Genomic DNA, 27,844 nt, shown 5'->3' with positions numbered 1-27,844 from the left:
TATGTGTCAGAGAAGTGGGAGACCAAATTGGAGGAGGATGGATGGAGTGAAAATGATTTTGAGATCGGGGCCTGAACATGCAGGAGGGTGAAAGGCATGCAAGGAATAGAGGGAATTGGAACGATGTCGTATACCGGGGTCGACGTGCAGTCAATGGATTGAACCAAGGCATGTGAAGCGACTGGGGTAAACCATGGAAAGTTCTGTGGGGCCTGGATGTGGAAAGGGAGCTCTGGTTTCGGTGCATTATACATGACAGCTAGAGACTGAGTGTGAACGAATGTGGCCTTTGTTGTCTTTTCCTAGCGCTACCTCGTGCGCGTCTCCGACGTCTCACAGAAGATGGTTAACACCAGTTTCACAGCCTGCCGTCGCGGCAGTCATTCACAATAGTTTCACCTTTAAAACACTTACTCTCCAGTGGAGTTCCCAGGGGAGCAGTTCGTTCTCCAACTCACTTCAATCTCTTCCTTCATGACCTTCCATTACGTCTAGCAACCCACAACATGAAGGTTATTTCATATGTGGATGACCTCACAATCACAACATTGACACTACAAAATTAACAAATATGCAAACTGCATTATACAAATGGAACAATGGCTCACCCAGATCAGAATGTATTCACCTACCTGGAAATCTTCATTCACTCTAAATCTTAAGTCAGACAAGAATCCAGTTCACACCTCCAGTCATCTTGAATGGACAATCACTCCCTATAAACAAAACACCAGCAATCTAGGCATCACATGTGACTCACACGACATTCATTCCCCCATAAATAACATCAATGCAAATGCAACACATAAACTACATGGCTACAGACATTTAACTAGCACCAAATTTGAAAAAAAAAAATCCTCTACAATCGATTCACTTGCTCTACTGTAAACTACGACTCACCTGCTTTGTATGCTGTCCTCTCGAAAGCAATTTAGACAAAGTTGCACTCTGCATAAAAAAATAATGCATTCTGAACAATCACTGGCTGCCTAGACACTACAAACACTTGCCATCTTCACATTGAAACAGAGACCCAACTACTAGTCTCAGTATCCCCCCTCAACATGCCTGGCACTCAATCCTATGCAGTAGCATTAGAACCCTCATCCAAAACATTCCACTACAAACCACTAACCTAACCCTCGAAAAGGAAGAAAAAGCTTACCCCAGCCTCACACTTACAGTAACTTTTACACATACATCCCCGCACTCGACACAACTGTAACAATGATAAAACATATACCCTTCAAAATAAACCAACACTACATACACCCTTTAAAAAACAATCACTTAATAACTAATCCTCCGGTCATAAACTCCAGCCCAACAAACACATCGCAAACCACTCCACAAACGTCACACTCTCCTGCTTACCTTCTGGGCATCACCGATCACTACAAACAATTTGATATGTCCCAAGACCCTTCATGGGCGATACAATTACAGTACTGTAAAGAAGACATTGCACTACTCTCTCTACACAGACGCTCACACACACACACACACACACACACACACACATCACAAAACTTTATGAACCAGTGGTCCTCACCAGTGGATGTGCTGCAGGTTAGAAGGGATTCTAAAATGGGTGCTGAGGTTACATATGTTAATATATTTTCCTAGACTATACTTCAAAACACTGAAAGAGCAACAATTATAGATGAGAAAAATAAACGAAGCCAAAATTCAAATACATTGTTCAAAGATAAAATACAGTTCTTAACAATAAGCAGCACGAGTTCCCTGTAACATTATAACAATATATTAAACATATCTTCATAATTAAATACAAAGATAAATGAAAAGCGATCAGAAAATAATTGAAACTACCTGGAAATCCCTCTGCTCTCCGAATTGCGCTTAAGCAGTTTCACACTATAGTATCTAGGTAAGCAGCAGTAGCCAGAATGGGATTTCTCAGTTGTGGACTTAAGTGAGCTAAGTCTCCACCGAGAACATGGATGACAACACAGTGATTAGAAAGGTTCAAGAGTGAAAATAATGACAGGTTACTGATCTGGGTATCATAAGTGTGGTCCGCTCCCTTATGGCGCTAGGTGCGTTGAATTAATGAAGATCGGCACAAACCAAGGGTTGGCAGGTAATGCTATTCACTGGTGGTGTTTGTATGAGATAGGTGCCTCACTGACCAACTCAGGTGTTTGGAATGGATCCAGGACTTGATATCACCATGCAGGAACTGAAAGGATACGTGATGAAGTTGATCAGAGACAATGGTATGCATGTGGAACTCATGAAGGGGAACCAGAGGGCTTCAGCACTGATCTGCATCACAATCCTGACCAACCAGCCTCCGTTTTCTCATGTTGCCCACCACATTCACATGTCCTTCAACCCACTCTATCCCAGCTGTTACTACAGTACTATTGTGTGGCAGGTACAGTCTGCTATTGGACAGGAGACGGATATCAGTGATGGAATGTTGCTGATCATGACAGATCCTGATTTGAGACCTATTACATACAACAATAAGGAGTTTAAATCTAGTAAGCATTAATTACAGACACTGTGATGAGGTACAAACAGTTGAACTCCAAAAAACCTAGTTACCCTCTGATGATGTGCAAAGAAAAAATGTTTTACACTCTCTTCCTTCTCTTTGTCCTATCTGTAGATATTTCTATGGCTGAACAATCAAAAGGTTTAAACACTGTACCCCACCAAAGGTTGATAAAGAAGTTAAAGCTGCAAGCTTTGTCAGTGGATAGAGATTACCTTATTGAAAGGGGGATCAGGACGCAGATAAGAGGAGCATTCTAGAAACGGGCCGAGGTTATGATTGAGTGTGCAGGGCTGTCTTGGACCCGCTGCTGTTCTTGGTGCGTGTAAGATTATCGTTCTGATGGACTAGAGGCTTACTTAAACATGACTGTGGGCCATCCCAAGGTCACGAGAGAACAGTTAATGATAAAGGTCGCATCAGATTTTAGACGAACATGGACGAACTCCATAGTGGTAGTCTGATATATGACTGATGAAATCCAGACTATACATAAGGTAATGAGGATAAACACAAAGAAGGCTTCAGTGCAACTGTTCCCTCTTTGGGAGACATTACGGGAATTTGATTATGAAAAAGACCTAGGGTTAATAATGTGACTAATATCTCGTCAAAGCTGCACATGAGTAAAACTGCATTGGTGGTAAACTTTACTGGTGAATATTGGAACTGCATTCAGGCGCATGGATACGAAAATGTTTGGTAAGCTATCCATAAAACAGCCCAAACTTGGACTATCCATCCTGGGTCTGGCCACCGCACCTAAAGCAACTCAAATATCTCAATCAGAGGGTTTAGAGAACAGCACTTGAAGATGATAACTGCTTTAAGAAAAATGAGCTTCATGATTTTGAAGCTGAAGGTTACAGATTACTCCATCATAGAGGAGAGAAAGAAGGACGTTATAACAGTCATCAAGTTCCTGATTCAGTTAAATGATGTTGACAGTGAGCAGTTGTGTATGATATGCGGTACCTGCCCAAGAAACTGAGCAAGAAGATGGTTGGTAAGGACATTAAGGAAACTGCTTTAAAGTAAGGATGGTGGAAGGTTGGAATAGACTGAACAAAGAAACTGAATATTTGCAGCTTACAAAAGATTAAGAGATAACTTCAAAGAATATACAGTTCAAGAGATGGGACCCCAAGAGTCCAGAACTCTCTCCCTACTCTCTATCATTAAAATGTGAACACAAGGTATTGTGATAAATGTTAGTACAACAAATATGTAATGATTCATACCTTCCCTGAAATATGGATATTGTGGAGGGTCAGTCCAGGGAGTGAGATCTAGCCTAGGTATAAAACCACTCTCACATGACACCCGAGGGTTACTACATCCATGTCCGTGACAAGCGACCATCATGGAAAGATAAAACATTTATTACACATTTAAGAATTTGATATCCTCTCTCAGAGGTAAGTAATACATTCAAAAAGGAATTTATATACACTGTAATGGACTAATACTATCAAGTTCATGAAGTAAAATATAAAATGGAATCTGTTTTCATCATCACCGCTAGCTGTCAACTCACAAGGATATATTACTTCAGTGATTTAATATTAAGAATATTCAGGAAGTTATTACCAAAAAGTTCTGTATGATCATCTTTATTCCTCACATGAAAATAAAATCCTCTTGCAACTTGATTTCTACAACCTATCCTCTGATGACTATAAACTATTGGTCAGCATACAAACCAAGGAGGCGGCGTCTGACGCACTTACGTTATGTGGTTCAGTAGAGCCATGGGAGACAGCTGTAGGGTGAGTAGGAGATCCGTGTTATCGCACAGTATCCGGGCAAGGCTCGTTGTACGAATGGATTCCAGTTGTGCTGATGATAATGATGATGAGGAGGATGAAATTATCACTAGTTTTACTATTTACTTTATGGAGCAGTACTGGAAGGTGAAGACACTACATGGCACATCTGATGGCCATGATGTAATGTAGGAGGGAAATAATGCTACGTGACATCAGATGGCTCTGAGGGGGGAGGAAATGACAACTATGTGACATCACATGGCCATGAAGCAATGTAGAGGTTATGCAACAGTGTAGGAAGGACACAATATGGTATATCAGAGGATTATGAAATAGTGTGGAAAGGAGACAACATCATGTGATAACTTAGAAAGTGGGTACAAAGGGTGAAAGCTAAGGTGCTGTTTACTGCTTAAGACTGCATGATGAAGGTCACGATTACTATAGCACTGACTTCCACATGAGGACGGATGAGGTAGCTGTAAAAACTGGAAAATCAAGAAGCAGCTGAGGATGGATCAGGCTACTGTAATGACTGAACAGATAGTAGGAAGAAACTGGAGAGAGATTTGGATAAGTAGACTTTCTGCATTGTTTTTTGTTTTATGCACGTTCTGAAAAAAGGTATCAGAACTTTTTCACGAGGAACGATTGTGTGAAAAATTCTGTGAAATTAATTCGGCTCTTTATATAACAGAGATAATGAAATGCAGTACAAGTGTTTGAGTATCATATGGCGTTAAACACTGTTGGTCAAATTGTAAGAGATTTAAAAGCTGCAATGATAATGACATGTTCATTTCTATTCCGGCATGATGAGCAGTGATTGTAATAAAAAAAAAAAATCATCTGAGTCAGGTACTTACGGAGAGTGAAGGAGGAAGGCTGGCCGGGAACCTCATACCAGTAACGGTCACCTTGGCGGAGGCGCTGCATCTGAAGAGCCACAATACAGGCGAAGGTTGGCCCCAGCATTGACCCTGGCAGCGGCCGCTCCGACACTCCACCACTCCATAGGTCGATGTCGTCTACATGGCTACCAGCCAGCAGTAGTAGGTTAGTTAATAGCAAGGCAAAATGCTGGTGTCCGAAACTATTATGTCGGCAGTCGTACTATCTACTTTATAATCTACTAAACGTGTGTATCTACATTCTTGTGGTTTAGTATTTATTTTGTGTATCCACCTTGGAGAAGAATTCGTGAAAGTGCTGTAGTTATTTGCGTGTCAGCAAAGGGATCAGTGGCCAGTTGTAGCCTTGCTGGAACCTGCCAATACGTTACCAAGTTTTGTGAAATTAAGATGTATGACGCTGAGCTTTGCACTGGGCAGGTTCTACACACGTACAAAATCTAATATCAATATCAAAGAATTATACTCTAGAATTTCATTGTGGATCACAAGGTAATGTTATAATTCAAGAGGAATGTAGCATACAGCGACGTCGATGGATTTATAGTTTTCTCAGATATCATTTAAGCTGATACACAACTGGTTTTGCAACATCAGATAATGACGGAATATATATTTGGATTAAATATGTATATTTCTAGAGACATGTAAAATGAATTTTGATGACATTAAGGCTCATAATGAGAAATACCGGGGTTTGACAAAATTCATGTTAAGACTAGAGTTCTCCCAAAAATTCACTAGTGTCCTAATATTTTACGAAGATGGGACTGAGTAAACCTATATTTATTTGAGCTTCTTTAAAGAAACGATTTTTTTGAAGCATTTTCTTCTTGAACGTATTTGCTTGATATTCTAAATAAGGATACATCCAAGATAATCAGTAAAGGCTCGGGTTTGACATGTGTGAAGTTAATCAAGTTACTTTAAGCAATAATGTAAGGTCTCAACATTACTGGAAGATCTTCAAAGGCTTTTGACCACCAGCATCCTTCAATGTACTCTGCATGCAAGCTGTGAAACTGCTGTCGTATTAGACACCGATAACCCACCCAACATTACGATACGCATCACCTCAGAAGGGTGACCGATTTGACCCCTCTAACAATCGTCCAGTTGCTTTGACATCTACCATTTCCAAAGTCTTTGAATCCCTCCTCAACTCCCATATCCTTAAACACCTCAAAAATCACGGTCTTCACTCTGATCACCAGTATGGCTCGCGTAAGGCGAGATCCACTGGTGATATTCTTTCCTGTCTTTCTAATATGTGGGTATCATCCCTGAAAGATTTTGGGGAGTCATATGCAGTTGTCCTTGATATATTGAAGGCTTCTGATAGGGTGTGGCAACGGGGACTCATCTTTAAGCTCCCCTCTTTTGGCTTCCCTCCCTCAATTTGCTCCATATTTAGCTTCCTCTCCGTCCGATCTATCTCTGTGATTACCGATGGATCAGCCTCCCACCCCTCCTCCCACAAGTCACGTATAATAACATTTGCCACATGTGTTTTTGTCATATATAATACGAGTGAAAAGAGCAAGTAAGGCCTCACCTGTAGAGATCCTGGTACACGTTGACTGTGATATTGGCCATGTAGTAACCCAGGTCCTGGAAGGAATGGACTGGTGGCAGCCCACAGAGCCGTCTGTGTGGACATAATTTCTCAATTCGCTTTCTATGACATACGAATGTTGCCAAATGACTTTCTGAGTATTTAACTAAACTTTGAATTACTTCTACACTAATTGCATGTATACATTGTGTATGTATCTATACATACATACAGCACATAGACCCAATTACACACCACAACACTCTTAAGACCTGTGCAACCGACTGGTTGACATGGCCAGCTTCCTGAGAGCCGAAGGATCTCTATAAGGATAGAAGGGATTCCAGGGGTAGGAATATATATATATATATATATATATATATATATATATATATATATATATATATATATATATAATATATATATATATAGATAGATAGATAAATAGATATAGATAGATAGATAGATAGATAGATATATAGATAAATAAATAGATAGATAGATAGATAGATAATTGATAGATTCTTTGCATTTAAGAAAAATGAGGTTGTAGCTTACTCAGCTGTACTGTTCGTAATTGCATGACAACATTCACCGAGCAGGAAGATGGTCCAATGATTCACTGAGGACCAGAGCCTATCGTAAGACGTACCTGAAGGAGGTGTAGCCAGGTAGACCAAACTCTCTGCCACGTTGTAGGTTGATAGACACCAGGTCCAAACCGTAGTGCTTCCCTGGCTGCTCGAAGAGATGGTTCGTCACCTACAGAGAATGCAGCGAGTACCAGTAACGATCAATTTCCTAAGCCTGTGAACTATTTATTCTCTATTACAATAAACTTATACAGTCGAACAGACATACTGTTGTTAGGTTGCATGAATTGCAAATGACATTATCGTCAGCAGCATCTTTATCGCCTGCCATACATCCTGGATGAAAAAAAAAATACTTTCATATTAAGGAGTGAGCTCTGCTCTCTTCGGTCAAAAAGATATATCAATTTCTAATGAAGAGTAGTGTGCCTGTCACCGCTTTTCCTCACCTTCCGACTTGCGTGCCTCCTTAATCAGTAAAACAGTAGTGATGCTTTACATACCTAAATATTTTCATTGTGGTATAGAATCACAGTTATTATCATATCTCATTAACCTTTTAAGGAAATGAAAGATTCTTATCACGTGATTTTGTAACACTTCAAAATTGGGTTTATATTTTCTATAGCTCTATTCATTTCTGATGTCAACAACAAAGACATCATCTATGGAAAGGCTAGCATCAACTTACAACCAGCTAAAGAGAGGTAATACTGGCACTTGCCAAAAAAATCTTATCATTATGAGTTCTGGGAAGAGAATAATTATCTTCGTGTCCGTACCTCCTGCGTGACGGAGTTGTCCACGGCTTCTGCCGGCTGGTTCATGAAGCCAACATAGTACTGGTCCAGTATCCCCGGCCGGTACATGTCCCATGGCTGTTGGATGAGCTTGCTCAGCCGTGTGGAGTCTGCAACACACACACCGATATCACAACACAACCTCATCATCATGTACTACCTCACCTAGTACTACCACCGCTCCCTTGCTCGTCATTACCAAGGTGTTGCCGCTGACTTGCCAACCTGCGCGAGTGTGCGTATGTATGCTCATAATTAGTGCGTGTACATAGATGGAATTCTTGATACACGTGAAATACGGAGGAGAACATCAGTCCTTAGAGGAGAGGCGTACATGGCAATAAGAAATACACGTTCTGAGTATTTTGGAATGATTCATCATTTACTGTAACTCAAACATTCATTCTGAGCTTCCCAGACCTGCTTGTAACACAACCAACATGGTCCACCTGGCGTTTATAAGATCACATAGCATTCTAAGTCGGGTAAATGTTCTCTGGTTAGGTCGCCAGCTCTTCACTGCTGAAGGGTAATGTAAGTTTTATAATGGCTTTTTCTACATCATTTAATCAACTACAATAATTCGATATTGAATCTTGTGTTGAAAAGCTGTGGTGGTTTTTTCCTACATGACTTTGTTATCTGAGGTGACTGAACCTCCTTACTGAATCATGACCTTGAGTAATGGATTTCCTTTGCTTCCACTGACCTATGAACCTGTGGGAGGAGCTCCACCTCTCCACGGTAGAGGGCACGAGGGAGTGGCCGAACCTGTAGGCGGCGGCGACGAAGGCAGCGGTCATGGAGGGGTCCACGGAGGGGTCATGGCCCTCCCAGTAGCCCTGAGAGGTCACAACAAACAGGTCAGCAAGGGTCACACTAATAGGTCACAAGTAAGCAAGGTCACACCCGTCGTTCACAACACATAGGCCAGCAAAGATTACTGAGGGTCGCAACAGGTCAACAAGGGTCGCACCTCACAACACATTGGCCAGCAAGTCACTAGTGGTCATACCCAAAGGTGAGTAGGGGTCACAGCCACGACAGAACGATCAGAACATACGGGCTAACAGGGGTAACAACACAGGTCATTTGGGGATCACAACCACATCAGGTTGGCAGGGATCAGTGAGCGTCACACCCGCGGGTCACAACACACAAGGGGTCACACCCATCACTTAAACCTTACTGAACCACTCTTTCCCCACAGGGACAAGTGGTCACACTCTGCCTCAGATGAACTGTATTGTCTTACTCCTTTCATCACAAACATCTTGCCCAGGTGTGTTGGGAGGAATATGGCCTAACTTATGATTTCCTCTTTGTTTTTGTTTCCCCCCCTTGCGTCATCATTTTCATTCGTGCTTTCTTTATTCTCATCTCTCTCTCTCTCTCTCTCTCTCTCTCTCTCTCTCTCTCTCTCTCTCTCTCTCTCTCGTGCCCTAGGGTACTCACGGACTTCTGCAGCTGTAGCTGGTACCGGGCCATGACCTGTTCCCCCAGCACTAAGGGAAGGAACTCGTTGAAGGTGATGTGTTGAATCTGTGCCACCACGATGCGCCTCGTCTCCTGAAGTGGAATGCACGGCTACAGCCCTCCCTCCCTCCCTCTCCACGGTGATACACCTACTGCGTTGTGGAAGGTGTGTACAACGTGTGATCAGACACAACAGTAAACATCTGACTGTGAAACAAGTGATAGCAACACGAATGAAGTTCGTATATATATATATATATATATATATATATATATATATATATATATATATATATATATATATATATATATATATATATATTGATTTTCATTATACTTTGTCGCTGTCTCCCGCGTTTGCGAGGTAGCGCAAGGAAACAGACGAAAGAAATGGCCCAACCCCCCCCCCCCCATACACATGTATATACATACGTCCACACACGCAAATATACATACCTACACAGCTTTCCATGGTTTACCCCAGACGCTTCAATGCCTTGATTCAATCCACTGACAGCACGTCAACCCCGGTATACCACATTGCTCCAATTCACTCTATATATATATATATATATATATATATATATATATATATATATATATATATATATATATATATATATATATATATATATATCTGTGTATGTATACGTTGAAATGTATAGGTATGTATATGAGCGTGTGTGGGCGTTTATGTATATACATGTGTATGTGGGTGGGTTGGGCCATTCTTTCGTGTTTCCTTGCGCTACTTTGCTAACGCGGGAGACAGCGACAAAGTATAATGAAAATCAATATATATATATATATATATATATATATATATATATATATATATATTATCCCTGGGGATAGGGGAGAAATAATACTTCCCACGTATTCCCTGCGTGTCGTAAAAGGAGACTAAAAGGGGAGGGAACGGGGGCTGGAAATCCTTCCCTCCCGTTTTTAATTTTCCAAAAGAAGGAACAGAGAGCCAAGTGAGGTTATTACCTATAAGCCTCAGTCATCTGTTCTTAACGCTACCTCGCTAACGCGGGAAATGGCGAATATATATATATATATATATATATATATATATATATTTCTTTCGTCTGTTTCCTTGCGCTACCTCGCAAACGCGGGAGACAGCGACAAAGTATAAAAAAAAAAAAAATATATATATATATATGTATATATATATATATATATATATATATATATATATATATATATATATATATATATATATATATATATATATATATATATATATTATCCCTGGGGGTAGGGGAGAAAGAATACTTCCCACGTATTCCCTGCGTGTCGTAGAAGGCGACTAAAAGGGAAGGGAGCGGGGGGCTGGAAATCCTCCCCTCTCGTTTTTTTTTTAATTTTCCAAAAGAAGGGACAGAGAAGGGGGCCATTTGAGGATATTCCCTCAAAGGTCCAGTCCTTTGTTCTTAACGCAACCTCGCTAATGCGGGAAATGGCGAATAGTATGAAAGATATATATATATATATATATATATATATATATATATATATATATATATATATATATATATATATATATATATATATATATTCTAGAATGTATTTCATTGATAAGCTTCTAGTAATCAGGTGGTATGTGGTGTGATTTTCATGGTCGTCCTGGCACCAGCAACCACGTGGTATGGTCGTCTCTGCACCAGCACCCACGTAGTTTGGTCGTCTCTGCACCAGCAACCACGTGGTATGGTCGTCTCTGCACCAGCACCCACGTGGTATGGTCGTCTCTGCACCAGCACCCACGTGGTATGGTCGTCTCTGCACCAGCACCCACGTGGTATGGTCGTCTATGCACCAGAACGCACCTGATCTAGTCGCTTCTATACCACCACCCACCTGGTCTGGTCGTCCCGGCACCACCACCCACCTGGTAGAGTGTCTCGTCGTCCCAGTGGGGGTTGAGGACGGCTAGGAGGCGCGCCAGTCGGTTGTGCTGGCGGAACCAGAGTGTGTGGATAGCAGTCAGCATCAGCTGCTCGTTGACACGGGTCTCTCCTGCCGGAGGCACCAGATTCTTAAACTGTAAGTCTCTTCATCACAAGAGGACTGAATGCCACTACAGAAAACAGAATATCCATAACCAAGACGGCACTGAGCAATATCGTCTGCAACAAGAACGAACTAAAAGTATACCCCTTAAAGAAGTGGAATCGAACTCTATATCGAACTAAAAGTATACCCCTTAAAGAAGTGGAATCGAACTCTATATATATATATATATATATAAAGTTTTTTGGAAGTTTCATAACTGTTTCACATACGAGTTAAGTGCAGGGTGGCGCCACGGTCGCACTAACCAGCCAAGAAGCAGTAGTGGTCTGGGGATAACCTAATGCAGCCTTGGTCCGGGTCGTCGAGCTTCGGAGGCAGGAGTTCCCGAAGCCCTATCGAGGCGAAGGAATCGTTCATCCTCAGGAGTCCTCCGTGCATCGCCCTCAGACGCCTGCGCCACAACACCACACATCAAAGCTAAGCCTCAACTCCCTCACAACTGGTACGTCAACAGCGAGTGTCTGACGGTCACATTCACACCAATATAATAATTTCTACGTTCAGTATCCATCAGACTTAATGTAAGAGATAATGATGAAGTAATGAAGCAATCGCTCCTGTGTATGATAGAGCCGGGGAACGATATTCAGGTCTACTGTGAAAGATAGATTTCTACAGAGATGTTCCAGTACGTAGTTACCTGGCGTGGCTGTGGGAACTGACCTAGAATGGGATAGGCTGCTGCCGTAGACGGTGTTGGCGTCGATGACACTCGTGAGCATGTTGAAGGGCGCTCGGACACCTGTGTGGGTCCGCAAGGTTCCCATATCGTTAATGAACATAACAATCAAGAGATGGCAGCACTGGGCGACTTCGTATACACTCTATGTTCGATATTACCAATCTTGTGAAGGGGAAAAAAGATACTATAATTATCACTCAAAAGTAACTCGCAGTTCCTCCTCACCTAGTCTGCAATCTTGCCTCACACCAGAGAGGGCCCTCATGAACTCCATGCACGTCATTTTGAACTGCCTGTAGAAGTCATCGTTCTGCGGGATACGTATGGGGAGGCAGTAGGGACTGGGCGAGGCGCCCGGGGTAGACCGGCAGCATCTCTGAGGCTGGTTCCTCGCCGAACGACCTGTCCCCACCAAACACAAGTTACCGTAAATGAACAACGCCAGAGATGTCTTTTAAGTACATGGTCCGTCACTGAGATATCAAGACGTGATACACGACGTAACCTCAGCTGGAAGTTACCGCAAGGGTCTGTCCTCCATACCTGAGGGGATTACTTTAATAGTGGTCCAGAGGAATGCAACAAAACCGGTACCAGTACCGGGTGGAATGAACCACACACACACAACACACACACACACACAAAGTAAGTTCTGTATCTGTTCTCTTTAGGAGGAAGACTATGAGGAGACGTAATAACTATGATTTATTTCCATACCGCCATACCAGCTTTAATATGGAATGGTTCTCTTCGAAGCCAGAAGAGAATCCAGGACAAAAGGCAATAGCTGGAAGTTCAGTAAGAGAATTGAACGGAGGGAAGTAGGGAACCATTTAAGGAACAGAATAATGCACGAGTTGAACCAGATGAACAATGAGTAAATGCGACTGTAGTGAGAAACGTCAAAAACATATGTAAAATTGCAGGGATAAGAAACAGGGTCCAACGAGTGTAGTCGTACGCATGTGCAAACTGGTATGCACAGACATACATTGAAATGAATAGACGGTGTATCTACAGAAACCATTGGTCACTGTATTGTTCAGATAAATAAAGAAGGTGGGTCTCCAGGCAACAATAAGAAGACTTTCTGAATTATATAAATGACTTTTTGTGGAAGGGAACAGAGGACGCTTGTCCGAAGAGCCCTCTGGAAATGAGATGAGGTCATCAATGGAGTACCTCACAGCTCGCTTCTGGGACCAATGTTCTTCTTGAAGTTTGTAATTGACTTACTAGAAGGACTGAATTCATACATGACTATGTTTGCACATGATGTCAAGGTCTGAGGGAAATACAAAGCGAGAACCACGTCAACTTACAAGCTCCAAAACTTTAAATGATACAATGTTGATGAAAATATTCAACCAAAAGTGAAAATGAGGATGAGACACGATGAAAGATGGATTCGATAAGAAAATCATTACCTCACAAGACTGTGTGTGCGAGTGAGACTTTATAGTCGACAATATACCTTACCTGGGGACAAACTGTCTCCAGGCAAATATTAGGAAAACATTCACGTACGTGGATACGGAAATATTTAGCAAACTGTTCATATCGTAATTTGTGCCAAAACTAAAGAAGGCATTCTCAGGTTTGATTTCTGCACTTCATGAAGCAAAAAGCTAACAGAGGAAGTTTATAGGAAGGGAAGATCCCCGTACAATACCAACAGGTAAGCACACCGAAATATAATGGATCTTCTATATCGTATTTATATATAACGTTAATGACATGGTCTTGATGAGGGCAATCAGTTGACCTTGCCGTCTCAGAAAACAAAGAAACGAATAAACAAAATACAAAAAAAAAACATATGAATTCATGAAGTTATGGTGTGGTGGTACAGCGATTCAGAGATGGGGGCCGCACGAGTTCAAAAACTCCCTCCCTGTTGGGTACAAATACTCAGTTACACACACACACACAAGAGGTCAACCAATGATGATACCAGAATTAAGAGAGCTAAGTTACGGGGGAAATGCCAGAGGCTTTAAATTTCCCCTACTTGGAAAGGAGAAGAGTGGGGAATGACCTTTCAGTTCACATACCAGCTTCATGACGCAGGCGAGGGAGCAGATCTTCGAATAGAACTGAACCACTAGAAGCCATCACGATACCATATAAGAAACTATTAGGATAAGATGTTAGGAATTAATTTCACAGTATGATAGTGGATACGCTGAAAACCATGGGATAAAATGTTAGGAATTGATTTCACAGTATGATAGTGGATAGGCTGAAAACCATGGGATAAAATGTTAGGAATTGATTTCACAGTATGACAGTGGATACACTGGAAAACCATGGGATAAAATGTTAGGAATTGATTTCACAGTATGACAGTGGATACGCTGAAAACCATGGGATAAAATGTTAGGAATTAATTTTACAGTATGACAGTGGATACACTGGAAAACCATGGGTAAAATGTTAGGAATTAATTTCACAGTATGACAGTGGATACACACTGGAAAACCATGGGATAAAATGTTAGGAGTTAATTTCACAGTATGACAGTGGACACACGCTGGAAAACTAGGTTAGGAGATGGTTAAGGTGGTCAACGTAGTACCTCGGTTTAAAAAGTTGCATGATAGTGTTTACAAGATAGGCCAGCACTCCCTCCCCGTACAGAACAATCAGATAATTGCACAAACAATGGGGAAATCACCAGAGAAACGACACACATTCACGGAAAGGAGGTTATACTTAACAAGCCTTCTAGAATCGTATGAGTGAGCTCCATTTTAAACAGACGGATGGATGGATGGTGTTCCAGAACTGACAAAAAGCGTTTGACACCATACCTCACATACGTGGTTGTTCAAGAAATTGGGTCTTCAGTCAGGAGTACGAGCCATTCTCTATGAACAGAGAATGGCTTCAGTGGAAGGTAACACAGGACGCACGTCAGAAGACCTTACCGAAGTGGACTGAGATCACCAGTGGTGTGCCACAAGGATCAGCATTGGAACCATTGCTGTTCTTGGTCTGTGTATATGACTTACAAAATGAACTGAAATAATACCCGAGGATGCTTACGGGTGAAGATAAGGTCACGAGGGAAAGTGAAGAATGATATTTACATCACCTTGCGCGGGCTAGAAAGTCTCCGAGGTTGATCTGATACATGGACGAAACTCTTTAACCACAGTAAGTGTCATCAGGATGGGGTAGAGCAAAACAAAATTGATATGATCATCAACTAATGCGAAACAAGCTTCAACAATCTCTGTGGAAGGAACTTTGGGAGTCGATACTCTATCAAATCTAGATGCTGCTAAAAACTCCACCTTAAGAGAATGATAATAAAGACAAGCTGACTGCTGGCAGAAATTATGAATCGATTTTAAGTCTATGGATAAAGTAATGCTCAGAATCTATTCACATAGTATGTTAGGCCAGAAGTAGAATATGTTTCTCAAGTTTGGCTTCACCGCAGAGACTTTCAAAAGGAGGGCAGTACAAGGTAGTGCCAGGGTTCAGGAAAACAAAAGTTCCAGTGACAATCATGGGCCATAAACTTCATAAGCGACATCTGGCTGTGTTGGTTCCTGGCGCCCAGCCACTTACCTCACGTCCACACTCGAGCTTTACCTACGGTCGTGGCTGAGTGAGTTGTGCCTGACCTGCGAGGGGGACGGGGTGAGGGCCTGACCTAGGGGGGGAGGGGTGTTTGAGCCTGACCTTGGAGGAGAAGGGTGTCTGAGACTGACCTAAGGTCGTGGCTGACCTGAGAGGGAGAGGGAGTGGGAACCTGACCTTGGGGGGTTTCTGACCTTGACCTAAGGGGAGGTGGGGGCTTGAGCCTGACCTAAGGTTGTGGCTGACTTGGGGATGGGGGTTGAGAGCCTGACCTACGGGCGTGGCAGTGAGGGTAAAGTCGTGATCCATGAACTGGCCCCAGGCGACCAGGTAGAGGGTGGCGGTGTGGTCTTGGAAGGCCTGGTCACGGTGAGCCACACTGGAGACAACTCGGGGCGACGGGAGGCGGCCGCCCCGCACCACACTGTCCCGCGGGGCCCCCACACCGTCACTGTACGCTGGGGGGACCAGCCTGCAGAAGACAAGGCAGGTAAAGGACTTGTATATAGCTTATATCTTCACTTAATATACATCTTATATCTTCACTTGCATACATCTTATATCTTCACTTGCATATATCTTTTATCTTCACTTACATATAATATCTTCAGAAGCATGAAACAAGCTGCCCAGCAGCTGGCCCCAGCACGGGGTGAGGACCCAGTACGGTACCTGGCGAAGACGCTCCTGGTGGCGGCCAGGGTCGGGAGGCGGAGGTTGTTGCAGCGGCCGTCGTGGGAGCGATACCTGCAGGCCACGCAGGTCGTCGGGACGGCGAAGTCCGGGCAATAGCGGCCCACCAGCGTCCGGCTGACGTTCATCTTGGGCAGCGCTGACCACACCTCCAGGTAACTCAGGCCGTACCTGCCGCACCACGACACTGGTCTACTACCAACACACACACACACACACACGCACCACAGGTCAACCAGCTGGTGATCTACAAAATAAATCTACCCAGGAAATTATGCTCAAAAGACGCCTAGCTCATTTCTGACGCTGCAGGAATGTCGTGTCAGACGTCTACTCGCTGTGAGGGTCGAGGTTTTGCTCAGGCTGAAGGGCACACACAGATAAAAGTAGCCATTTCATGAATGAAATGGCTACTGATGTTGACAGACTAACCTCAAACTGTACTTGACACTTGTCAGCTAGTGGTACTTACCTATGGGTCAGTGTCAGGTGTATGTAGCTCTGACCTGGGCCAGTGTCAGGTTTATCTGGCACCTGACCTGTAGCTCTCACCTGTGGGCCAGGATCCTGGTGGTGTCCAGCAACACCTCCCCCAGGGACGCGACGTCCTCAGGTTGCCAGTCTCCTACAGGGGGTACCAGGACGGTTAGGGGAGGTCTGACGTCATGCACTAGCACACTGTACACTATGATAACGAATTCGTTATCTGATGCTTATAACACTATTCATGACAACGAATTCGTTATCTGATGCTTATAACCAAGACAACTTGATCATCTATCTGTCATGGATACAACCAAGATAACATAGCTTCGTAACTCTTGTAAACAAGATAAAACGAACTTGTACCTGATAACAAAAAAGTAATGTCATGATACAAGTGCTTGCTGCCTGAATCAATTGGACCTGTTCCTCTCATGCGCGTTCGTGAGATAAGCACTTCATGATTACTAACAGTTTACCTTTGTACTGCATAAACCATGACAGAGTTCATTTGCTCTTTTTCTTTTTAACCTAGACTGTTTATAAGCTAACATCACGCAGTTCTGTATGGAATAAAAAATCAAATATTACTCCTCAGCTTCGGTAAAAGGCAAGCAGCGCTAAACTTTGTCATTATGGCTAAAATAACTAAAATGCGGAGGGTCTGGATTAGTTTCGTAAACTCGCTACGTCTACTGTTGGAGGAACCCGCCGCTGAAGAGAGCGAGGCAGGTCAAGGGGTGGCTGCGTCTGGGTGGCGAAGAGTTTAGCATGTAATGTCTCGTCTCCCCATTATCTCCTGCCGCAGGTGTTAAAGATCTCCTAACAGTTCTGCGGGGGAAGCTCTACTCTGGTCTAATCGATAATACAAAACTGCTGCTATTTACCAAACGATCGCAGGACCTAAATATCCGAAAGTCCCGCTGTATAATATTCCCATAACCAGTCTTATCGAGGATGGTAACAGCTGTTGACGCAGCGAGGATTCTGAGGCAGCCCGGGTTATTGTGTCTTTCCCTCGTCGTCCTCATCCATTGCCGCCAGTAGATACAGTAAATACGAGGCGCAACAGCCTTACATCCACCGTAGTGAGATAAGTGATCCATCGGAAAAACTTGGACACACGAAGACTTCTCACACTCTCGTAGGAGTGAAGGTAGTTTCACATACAGAAGGCAGGCTCGACCGACGCACCAATCTAGGGAGTTAAAAAGACTAAGTGCCGGCTACAGCGCTGCCAGCCGAATGACGTAACTGTTTTGTCTGAATTTTCTGACCGACCTTCTGAGCTCAACATGTACGTGTAATTTCCACAGGTCATAACTAACACATGTATCAACTCTAGGGACAAATGAATGACGCTGGGCCAACAGCATCAAGTAAATGCGTAGTGGACGAGCATGGCCGGATTTAGGGCAGGTTTGAGTGGCCTGTTGCACACGGCCCCCTACAATATAGAGGCCAGTATAAAATTGCTTTCAAAATGTACGTTTCATTAGCGCACAGGGAGCAATGCAACCCCCACTCCATATAACATAAGGACGCCGACATCTCACCTGCCATGACCAGGTGACGCCAATACATAGTCTATCATGACCTGGGGGACGTTAACACCTGACCTGTTGCCACACCTGACCTGGAGGCCGGCAAATAACGTAATGAACCCGAGGTAGACCGATACCAGACTCGTCCTGACCTGGATACTGCCACTTGACCTGTTATCATGACCTGGATACTGCCACTTGACCTGTCATCATGACCTGGATACTGCCACGACTTGTCATCATGACCTGGATACTGCCACTTGACCTGTCATCATGACCTGGATACTGCCACTTGACTTGTCATCATGACCTGGATACTGCTACTTGACCTGTCATCATGACCTGGATACTGCCACGACTTGTCATCATGACCTGGATACTGCCACGACTTGTCATCATGACCTGGATACTGCCACGACTTGTCATCATGACCTGGATACTGCCACGACTTGTCATCATGACCTGGATACTGCCACGACTTGTCATCATGACCTGGATACTGCTACGACTTGTCATCATGACCTGGATACTGCCACGACTTGTCATCATGACCTGGATACTGCCACGACTTGTCATCATGACCTGGATACTGCCACGACTTGTCATCATGACCTGGATACTGCCACGACTTGTCATCATGACCTGGATACTGCTACGACTTGTCATCATGACCTGGATACTGCCACGACTTGTCATCATGACCTGGATACTGCCACGACTTGTCATCATGACCTGGATACTGCTACTTGACCTGTCATCATGACCTGGATACTGCTACTTGACCTGTCATCATGACCTGGTTGAGGCTGTAATGGGAGGGAAACAAAAGCTCACCTCTCCTGGTGGAGGCGTCGAGGAAGGCTCTGTCGACGTCGCTGTAGGTGATGCAACTCCAGCTGACTGAAGGCCTGTCGGCGAAAGGGCAGCCGTCAGTCGAGTCAGTGTAGCAAGCCTAAGGTTCGAATCCTACACAAGTTACCGAGACGATTTACATCCAGTAATTCTATAAGGGCGTAAACATCAACTAGAAGTTGCCAGATTAAATATCAGGTTAAGCTATATGGTTTAGGATGATGTATATATATATATATATATATATATATATATATATATATATATATATATCTTTCATGCTATTCGCCATTTCCCGCGTTAGCGAGGAAATGGCGAATCCATACATTCCTCAACTGCTCCCAAAACCTTTGCCTCCTTACTGGCACTATGACTCATCTCCACACCCACAGTTCCATTTGCTGTCACATACATTCCCAGGTATCTAAAACAATTCACTTCATCCAAATTCAAACTCACATGCCAGCTAACTCATCCCCATGCACTACTAGCTAACAATCTTGCTAGTATTCACATTTACTCTCCGCTTCCTCCTTTCATACACACTCTCCCAAACTCAGACATAACTTCTGTTGCAGTTTCTCATTCGTATCTGCCACCAGTGCTGTGTCATCAGTAAACAACTGACTCACTTCCCAGGCTCCCCCCACCCTCTTTCTCATCCCCCCAAAAACTGCATGCTCGCCTCTCTCCCCAGAGCCCTTGTATTTACTTCACTCACCACTCTATCTACAGACAATTTATGATGAAATCACACACCCCTGCCACACACCAACCTTAATCTGGAAACACTCACTTAACTCTCTCCCTACTCGTATTTCTTGATAAAAACTTTTCATTACTTCTAGTAGGTTTCCTCTTACACCTATATTCATAAAACTTTCCACAAGGCATCTCTATCAATCTTATCATATGTTATCTCCAGATCCGTAAATACCACATACAAATCTTTCTGTCTCTCAAAGTATTTCTTACACTTTCTCTTATACACCTTCCAGTCATTTGCACTCTTTCCCTATATCTCCCATACACCGCCCTTTTCTCTTTAACTGCCAACTTTACGTCAGACATCCCACCTATCACTATCCTCTCTCACCTGTTTACCTCCCACTTCAGCATACAAATGACATCTCTTGCACATGCCAGCACCGCTTCTCTAATTTTTTCTTTTTTTATATGTTGTAGCTTCAGTCACGGACAAAAGTCCACATCAAGGCCAGGCCTTAATTGGAACATAGGGAATTATGAAACATAAAAAGACAAGGGAAAGTATATATGTGAATTTTGGAGGAAGTGAAAGAATTGTCTTTTGAAATGTGCCAGGTTATAGATATTGGGAAGACATGAGAAGGTAGAAAGTTCCAAAGCCTTCGACGTGTAGGGAAAGAAACAGGTATCAAAACAGCCCACCCTTGAGTTGCCGATGGCCACACAATAATCATGTGACGCAGCAGCTTGCCGAGTACTGCGTGGTCTAGCTAGTGGCGGGGGCACACAAGCAGACAGCTCTCGGGAACAGAAGCAAAAGTAATACCTATAGAAGAGGGAAAGTGAACCAACTTTGCAGCAAAGGGTAAGGGGGTCAAGTTTGGAGATTAGCCCGGGAGAGTTTATGCGTCGGATCGCTTTCGACTCAACCAAGGATGCAGAGCTAGAACCACCCCAGATGCGACAGGAGTACCCCTTGTTCCTCAGTCACTCTCTTAGCTTCGCTTACTCTCACCTTTGCCGTTCTACTCAATCTCTGATGGTATCTCTTCGCACAAGTCTCTTTTCCAAGCTCACTTTCTCCACCCTCTTCTCGCATTTATCGTTTCCTCTTTTCCGAAAACCTCTACAAATCTTCACCCTCGCCTGCACTTAGGCAATGATCAGTAATCCCACCAGCTGCCCCTCTCAGCATATTCACATCTAACGTCTCCTCTTTTTCATGGATATCAGTTAGAATGCAATACAATAATACCCTCTTACCAGCTCTCTGTATGTACCTCTTTTTAAGCAAGGTTATACTAACCACCAGCTCCCCCCCCCCCCTCCCCCTTTTTTTTTATCACACGACTCAACAAGATATTCACCATTTCCATTCACCTTACTGAATACTCCATGCCTCCCAAGTATACCCTTAACTCGTACATCACTCACATTCACATTTCAATCACCCATCACTGCTACCCGGCCTCTTGCATCAAAACTGCTAACATACTCACGCAGTTGCTCCCAATAAACTTGTTTCTCATATTTTTTTCCCCTCACAGTCCGGTGCAAAGGCACTAATAATCATCACCCATCTCTCGCCATCCACCTTTGATTTTACCCACATCGGTCTGGAGTTCACTTTCCTACACTCTCTCACACACTTCTGCAACTCCCGTTTCAGCAATGGTGCTACCCCTTCCTTAGCTTTTACCCTTACATCAACCCTTCACTTTACCGGCAAGACATTCGACCCCATTCTTTCCCTTCATCCTTGAGGTTTGTTGCACTCAGAGCCACACCTTGCAGGTTACATCCTCAACATACTACCTATCTCTCCTCTCATCTTGGTTACATCCACACACACACACACACACACACACACACACACACGCACATTCAAGACACCCCCAGCCTCAGTCGTTGAGGAGGATGAGCACTCCTCGCTTGGCTCCTTCTTCTGTTCATTTTTTTAGAAACTGAAATACGGGAAGGGAGGTGGTGGTGGTTCCCCCCTCCCCCTCTCCCTTTCTCCTTTTCCCGCCCCGCCCTTCTTAGTCGCTTTCTACGACACGCTGAGAATATGGAGGTAGAACTTCCGGCATGTACATACTGTATATGTAAGAAAATTAGGGTATAAAAAGGATATAAAATATTGGTATACTAGTTTCATGTAGTCAAGCAGTCTATCGATCGTGATCTACTAGATTGACTGACACCTGAAAAAAAAAAAGTCAAATATGGATTTTGAAGTGTGGCCTCCAGCAGAAGAGACGAGACCAGTATTCCTGGAGGAGGTTTGTGCGGGAGGTGAAGAGGAACTCACGGTGGCTGGAGGAGGAGGAGGGGGTTGAAGGTGTGGACGAAGAGGCAGGAGGTGGGAGGTCGTGGCAGGAGGAGAGCACACTGCATGTTCCCTCCCGTGGTCACCCCCTGTACCCGCACAACACACGCCAACACAACCCTGCAACAGAGGCATTGTTATAACTCACTCACGTGGACTGGGAAAAGAAATTGCTTGACGAGACACGTCCATTCGAATCGAAAATGATGATGACATAAATATTCATCATTCTTGTAAAAATATTCAGTTTATTGCTTAAGCAACAAATATTTTGTTAACGATTTTTTTTGTTCTTACTGAATCGGTAGCGAAAGAACGATAGAGCTACTAAACCACTATCAGATATCTTAAACATCACTAGTATAAGGCAATTAAACCTATAGTTTGAACAGTTTAATATAGAAATTTATTACAAAAAGTTCCTTTCTTATATATCTCGATACGTAATCCAATCGTTGTTGTTCGACTGTTGTAAACGTCATTCAACTTATACACTGCTGAATGATTTATTCATTGTTGTCTAAATTCTTTTGAACACTTTTCTCACAATAATATATTTCAGTCACTGAGGCCCAGTACCTTCTGTGTACTCTGTATCCTTTTTTGCGTCACCGCCCACGGGATGGGCAGCGGCGCACAGTAAAATATAATATTCGCTCCTACGGCAAGAATCAAAACAAATCTTACCTTGGCCCTTGCTTCTCTATGTATTCAAAAACCTATTCTTGTACACACCAATGAATATATATATATATATATATATATATATATATATATATATATATATATATATATATATATATATATATATATATATATATATATAAACAGAGGACTGGGCCTCTGAGGGAATATCCTCACCTGGCCCCCTTCTCTGTTCCTTCTTTTGGAAAATTAAAAAAAAACAAAAAAAGAAGAGGGGAGGATTTCCAGCCCCCCGCTCCCTCATCCCCTTTTAGTCGCCTTCGACGACACGCAGGGAATACGTGGGAAGTATTCTTTCTCCCCTATCCCCAGGGATAATATACATATATATATATATATATATATATATATATATATATATATATATATATATATATATATATATATATATATGAGAAAATTTTTTCAAATGACAGCTAAGATTCGACAATGATTCGTCTTATCGTATTAAATAATCCAAAGCATTCTTCTTCAGCATTTGTAAATGTTAGCTCATTTGGAACGACGTGGTCTACAATGTAGACTCAATCTTTCGTATCGTGTACTTACTTTTTGATCGAAAAGCGCTTCTTCAGTGAACTCAACTTGCTTCATGTCCTTGACGTCCAACCTCTGCAAAGTTTTTGATAATCAACTCTGTCACATGTCCATTAGAAGGAAGCATGACTGGATGTTTGACGCTTTAATCGGGTTTAAATCTAAGAACAGGCTGATCCTATTTAATCTACTGCCTCATTTTCTTTGTGCAGCTTATTCTTCAGAATCCTCCTCCAGAACCCCTATGATCGATTCCTCTGCTTAATGTAACTCTTTTACTGTGACTTTGAGAACCTGGTGCACTTCTTGGTTCTGATGCCCAATACTACTTTGAATACGCAGAATCATGGCAACCGTTTTCTTCAGTCTCTGCCTACTTAACAAGTACTGAAACAACCTTCCAGTCGGGTTGTCCTCTACTGTCATGACATGAATCATAACACAGCTCTTCACTTGTAAGTCACTAGTATTCATCTCTGACTTCGTCAGTGTCTCCTGCGGCCAGTTACTGCCTTCATGTCGCGGGGAAAAAAATCGGTCCTGCGGGCCAACGCGCTGTCTATTGTCCTCCTGTGTCGATCAGTTGGATTTGAGCATAAGGTTGACGCACCTCAAATGCTCTGGCTGGGATTCAATGATCATGGATTACCGCATGACGATTGGCGACAAGCGTAGGAAATTCAGCCTTTATGTATGCTATGCACCTCAAGCCAGCAGTTTTATACGTCCAGAAGACAACCTTTAATCCTGGATTCAACCAGCACAAGTAACGTAGCAGCTATCAAATTCTAATCGTGGCTGGCACTGTGTTCGTCTTCATTGCTGTTTAGCAGGACTTACCAGATAGCAATGTAGGGTAACCGTTATCTTTTGTGTTACAGAGTCTTAAGTATGCAATGGACCCATATTTCATTCCACTGACATCTAGAAAATGATGCAACTGGAATAAAACTTTGGTGCCAAATTCTCTAAGTATAATGCATCTCTTCAGCTTTGCGCAAGCTTGATAAATCAGTGATACAGGCTTCCCAGTCTTATCCTACAAACTTCCTGCAAAATCACTGTGAAAAAAACTGGTTCATACACAGCTCCAGCAGTCGACAGCTACCCTCGCTGATCTAGCCTCCGCATTAATTTAATAGCAAAGGCAAAGTTATCACACCATAAATTCCAAAACAATCTCAAAGTTTTCCCTACTGGCAAGCTGTCGCAATACAAGTCGAGCAGAGAATATACTGCCCCCACCCCCCGACGTCACACCTAGGCCCTGGCATCCACCGGGATGTCAAGACTTCAAACTTCTTGGCGTCACTGAAAGCGACGGCTTAAACTGGAAGAGTTACGTCAGCACTGATATCAAGTCTTCCACATACCGTATGTAACTTCGCCGACAAAAAAGGCTTTTCACCAACAGACTTAGGATTAGGCGTCCTACTAACAGAGTTCAGGAATGTTTATACCATCTTCAGTCTACCTAAGCTCACTTTGACCTCCTCAGCCAAGTCCTCCTAACAGATAAACAAAGGGGACCAGCGAGAAAGAGCGCAGAAAAGGGCTTGTAGAATCACCTAGGCCCTATTTACACCATCTCCAGGAGCCCCTCATCTTGGTGAACCTATCCACCTTCTCAACCAACATGGGCAGCTTACACGGCAGTTTGGCAATAAACTGCAGACCCACCCCCAACCCTCTCCCACCCTACTCCGACGCCCCTCCACCTAGGACCGCGGTTCGTCACCACAACCGACTTCATCCAATCACAGCTCGTAGAGACAGATGTTAAGAAAAGTCCTATACCTACCACCGTAAACGTCTAAAACAATCCATTAACACGTGCATAGCTATGCACTCAGTCTTCTGTTATGCTATGTGATATGTCAACTACTGTGTTACTATAAGTACTCACCACTTACTGGGCAACCAAGGGCATAATGTATAACTACACCATTTACTTTGTAAACATCCCTCAATATCCTCCACGCTGTCTCTCTAGATGTACCTCACCCATGTGCCTATCCAAAGAGTGGAAATATCCAGATTATCTTAATCTCTTTAACGATTAGTTAAGTAACTATTATGACCTCCCATTTCTGTAATATCTGTAATATCTTAACTGTACCTTTAGCCGAATGGTTGCCTAAATCAAATACACAGTGATCTATCTCTTATAACTAGTTTTTGTAATCATAAGTTGTACATCATTTCTAATTTCTTTAAGGATGTGTTACCTTATGGTTGTTCTACAACAGATATCACTGTAAATGACTGAATTAAAGCTTTGGTATAGCGGGCTTTCCGCTACACTTAACAAACCTTAAAAAAGAAATCTCCGTCTCTAATAGGAATACAAATAATAATGACTGATGATATAGATTCTATGACTGCGATGAAAGCATGAACACCATACCTGAACTGAACAAGCAAATCCGTTGATGGAAGAGTCGAATCAGGACCTTAAAGTAACGTATCGCTGAGCGTTACCGCACAAACACATTACGCATATTGTTGGGTGTATGCGGGTGATTTACACCATGATACGGCATGGATCATACCCCATTTGTCTTTAGTGCTTAAGCCGTCCTCGGGAAACGCATATTCTCTTTTGATCATGTCTTATACAGATTCCCAGTGATCCTGAGAAAACCTCTCGTATCGTGAGTACTTGCACTCTAAACTTGCAATCTCTTAAATGCTGTCTGTCGTTTGGCAAAGCTGGATTATCGTCTTTAAATGGGATCGCAGTATCACGATACTGTATCTAGTGCTTTCGCTGTTGCGCGGCTGTTTTCCACCTGCCTAATCCCGCTTCGGTTTTTATCTGAAATGCCTCTTACCTGAAACAATACCTTGAAATTTTCGGTTACATAAACCGACAATCAATTTCATTATCAGTATCATTTACAATGATCCGATTTAGCTCAACATTATTACTTGTATTCTTTAAGGGTCCATAGATTACTCATAATTTGGTTCTCATGGCAGAGTTCCTCTCCATGTGGACTAAAAGTTAACTTTTAAGGATCCAGCTGGTTCTAGGCTTGTGGTATATCATTGCCTGTCATCCAGCCCATCAGACATGGCAAGTCAATACACTGCACTGTGTCTAACGTTGAATTCTTGTCTCGTGTGAAGACAGCACCTCACTATGTACTTTAGCCTTCCTGTTGTGTACCACTCCAAATGGCATATAGATACTCGTCATCGTGAGCTTGCTACTTAACATACCGCTGATTTTATAAATGACCGATACGGAGTGACGTTTCCAATGAACTTGTACTTTAGCCTTGGCCATCAAACTCAAGGTTTTATGCAATCAAAGTTTCCCTTAAAGTTTTGCTTAACAGGATCTGAAATGTTCACGCGTGGCTTGCCTGTTGAATTATCAAACGTGACCTGTGCTAAACTTAGGTGTGGGTGTCCTTTGTCACTGGGCAGCGAAGTTGCACAATGCTGTGTGGACAGCTGTTGATGAAGAACACCTTCTGCACCTCTGTACCCATTATCGTCTACATTCATATTGGACTGCAGCCCGGCAGAATTAGTTAACAGCCTTGCCATACTCAATTTCATTTTCTAACATTGCAAATAACGGTTCTCTAACGCCAGCTGGGTTCCAAATTCTGTATCGATATATTTTCCTTACTTTGCTTTTTTCTTTTTCCCGTTTTTGGAAAATTTTGCCTTAGCCAATACCCCTCCTTTACTTGGAGTTTCCACTGCCTTAGTCATCACGACTGAACTTCGATTACAGCGAGGAATTATGAAAACCTGTTGTCTTACGTGAAGCCCTTGAAAGATGATAAACAAAAACATCAGAAACATATGACTAAAGTCTTTTACAAGTAAAGTTACTTGAATCGCTGCCTTCTATAAGAACTTTTCTAAGACAATCTTTAAGCGCAGTTTTGAGATTACCTTCAATGAACTTCTCCATGTTGATGCTACACACTAACTCAAATTATAAAAAAATATCAATAATTCTAAGAAAAATCATAACACAAATG

The 27,844-nt window shown here is 42.8% G+C and overlaps 1 protein-coding gene across 1 annotated transcript in view; it reads right to left on the bottom strand.

The window, feature by feature from the left end:
- Window positions 1-1,598: 1,598 nt before the first annotated feature.
- The window catches only part of LOC139760502 (peroxidase-like), a 35,106-nt gene continuing 8,860 nt past the window's right edge, over window positions 1,599-27,844 (bottom strand). The window contains exons 2-19 of the mRNA XM_071683792.1: window positions 22,581-22,718; window positions 19,544-19,617; window positions 17,235-17,307; window positions 16,662-16,853; window positions 16,262-16,461; window positions 12,624-12,800; window positions 12,380-12,458; window positions 11,962-12,107; window positions 11,532-11,659; window positions 9,611-9,724; window positions 8,865-8,997; window positions 8,138-8,265; window positions 7,415-7,524; window positions 6,763-6,855; window positions 5,163-5,332; window positions 4,258-4,366; window positions 3,769-3,860; window positions 1,599-2,206 (exon numbers count right to left, since the gene is read on the bottom strand). Of these exons, the coding sequence (XP_071539893.1) occupies window positions 2,193-2,206; window positions 3,769-3,860; window positions 4,258-4,366; window positions 5,163-5,332; window positions 6,763-6,855; window positions 7,415-7,524; window positions 8,138-8,265; window positions 8,865-8,997; window positions 9,611-9,724; window positions 11,532-11,659; window positions 11,962-12,107; window positions 12,380-12,458; window positions 12,624-12,800; window positions 16,262-16,461; window positions 16,662-16,853; window positions 17,235-17,307; window positions 19,544-19,617; window positions 22,581-22,718 (2,170 nt within the window). The 3' untranslated portion in view covers window positions 1,599-2,192. The remainder of the gene's footprint in view (window positions 2,207-3,768; window positions 3,861-4,257; window positions 4,367-5,162; window positions 5,333-6,762; window positions 6,856-7,414; window positions 7,525-8,137; window positions 8,266-8,864; window positions 8,998-9,610; window positions 9,725-11,531; window positions 11,660-11,961; window positions 12,108-12,379; window positions 12,459-12,623; window positions 12,801-16,261; window positions 16,462-16,661; window positions 16,854-17,234; window positions 17,308-19,543; window positions 19,618-22,580; window positions 22,719-27,844) is intronic.

The sequence above is a fragment of the Panulirus ornatus genome, chromosome 3, assembly GCF_036320965.1.
Source record: "Panulirus ornatus isolate Po-2019 chromosome 3, ASM3632096v1, whole genome shotgun sequence".
Lineage (NCBI taxonomy): Eukaryota > Metazoa > Arthropoda > Malacostraca > Decapoda > Palinuridae > Panulirus > Panulirus ornatus.
This window is presented reverse-complemented; position numbering and strand designations above follow the sequence as displayed.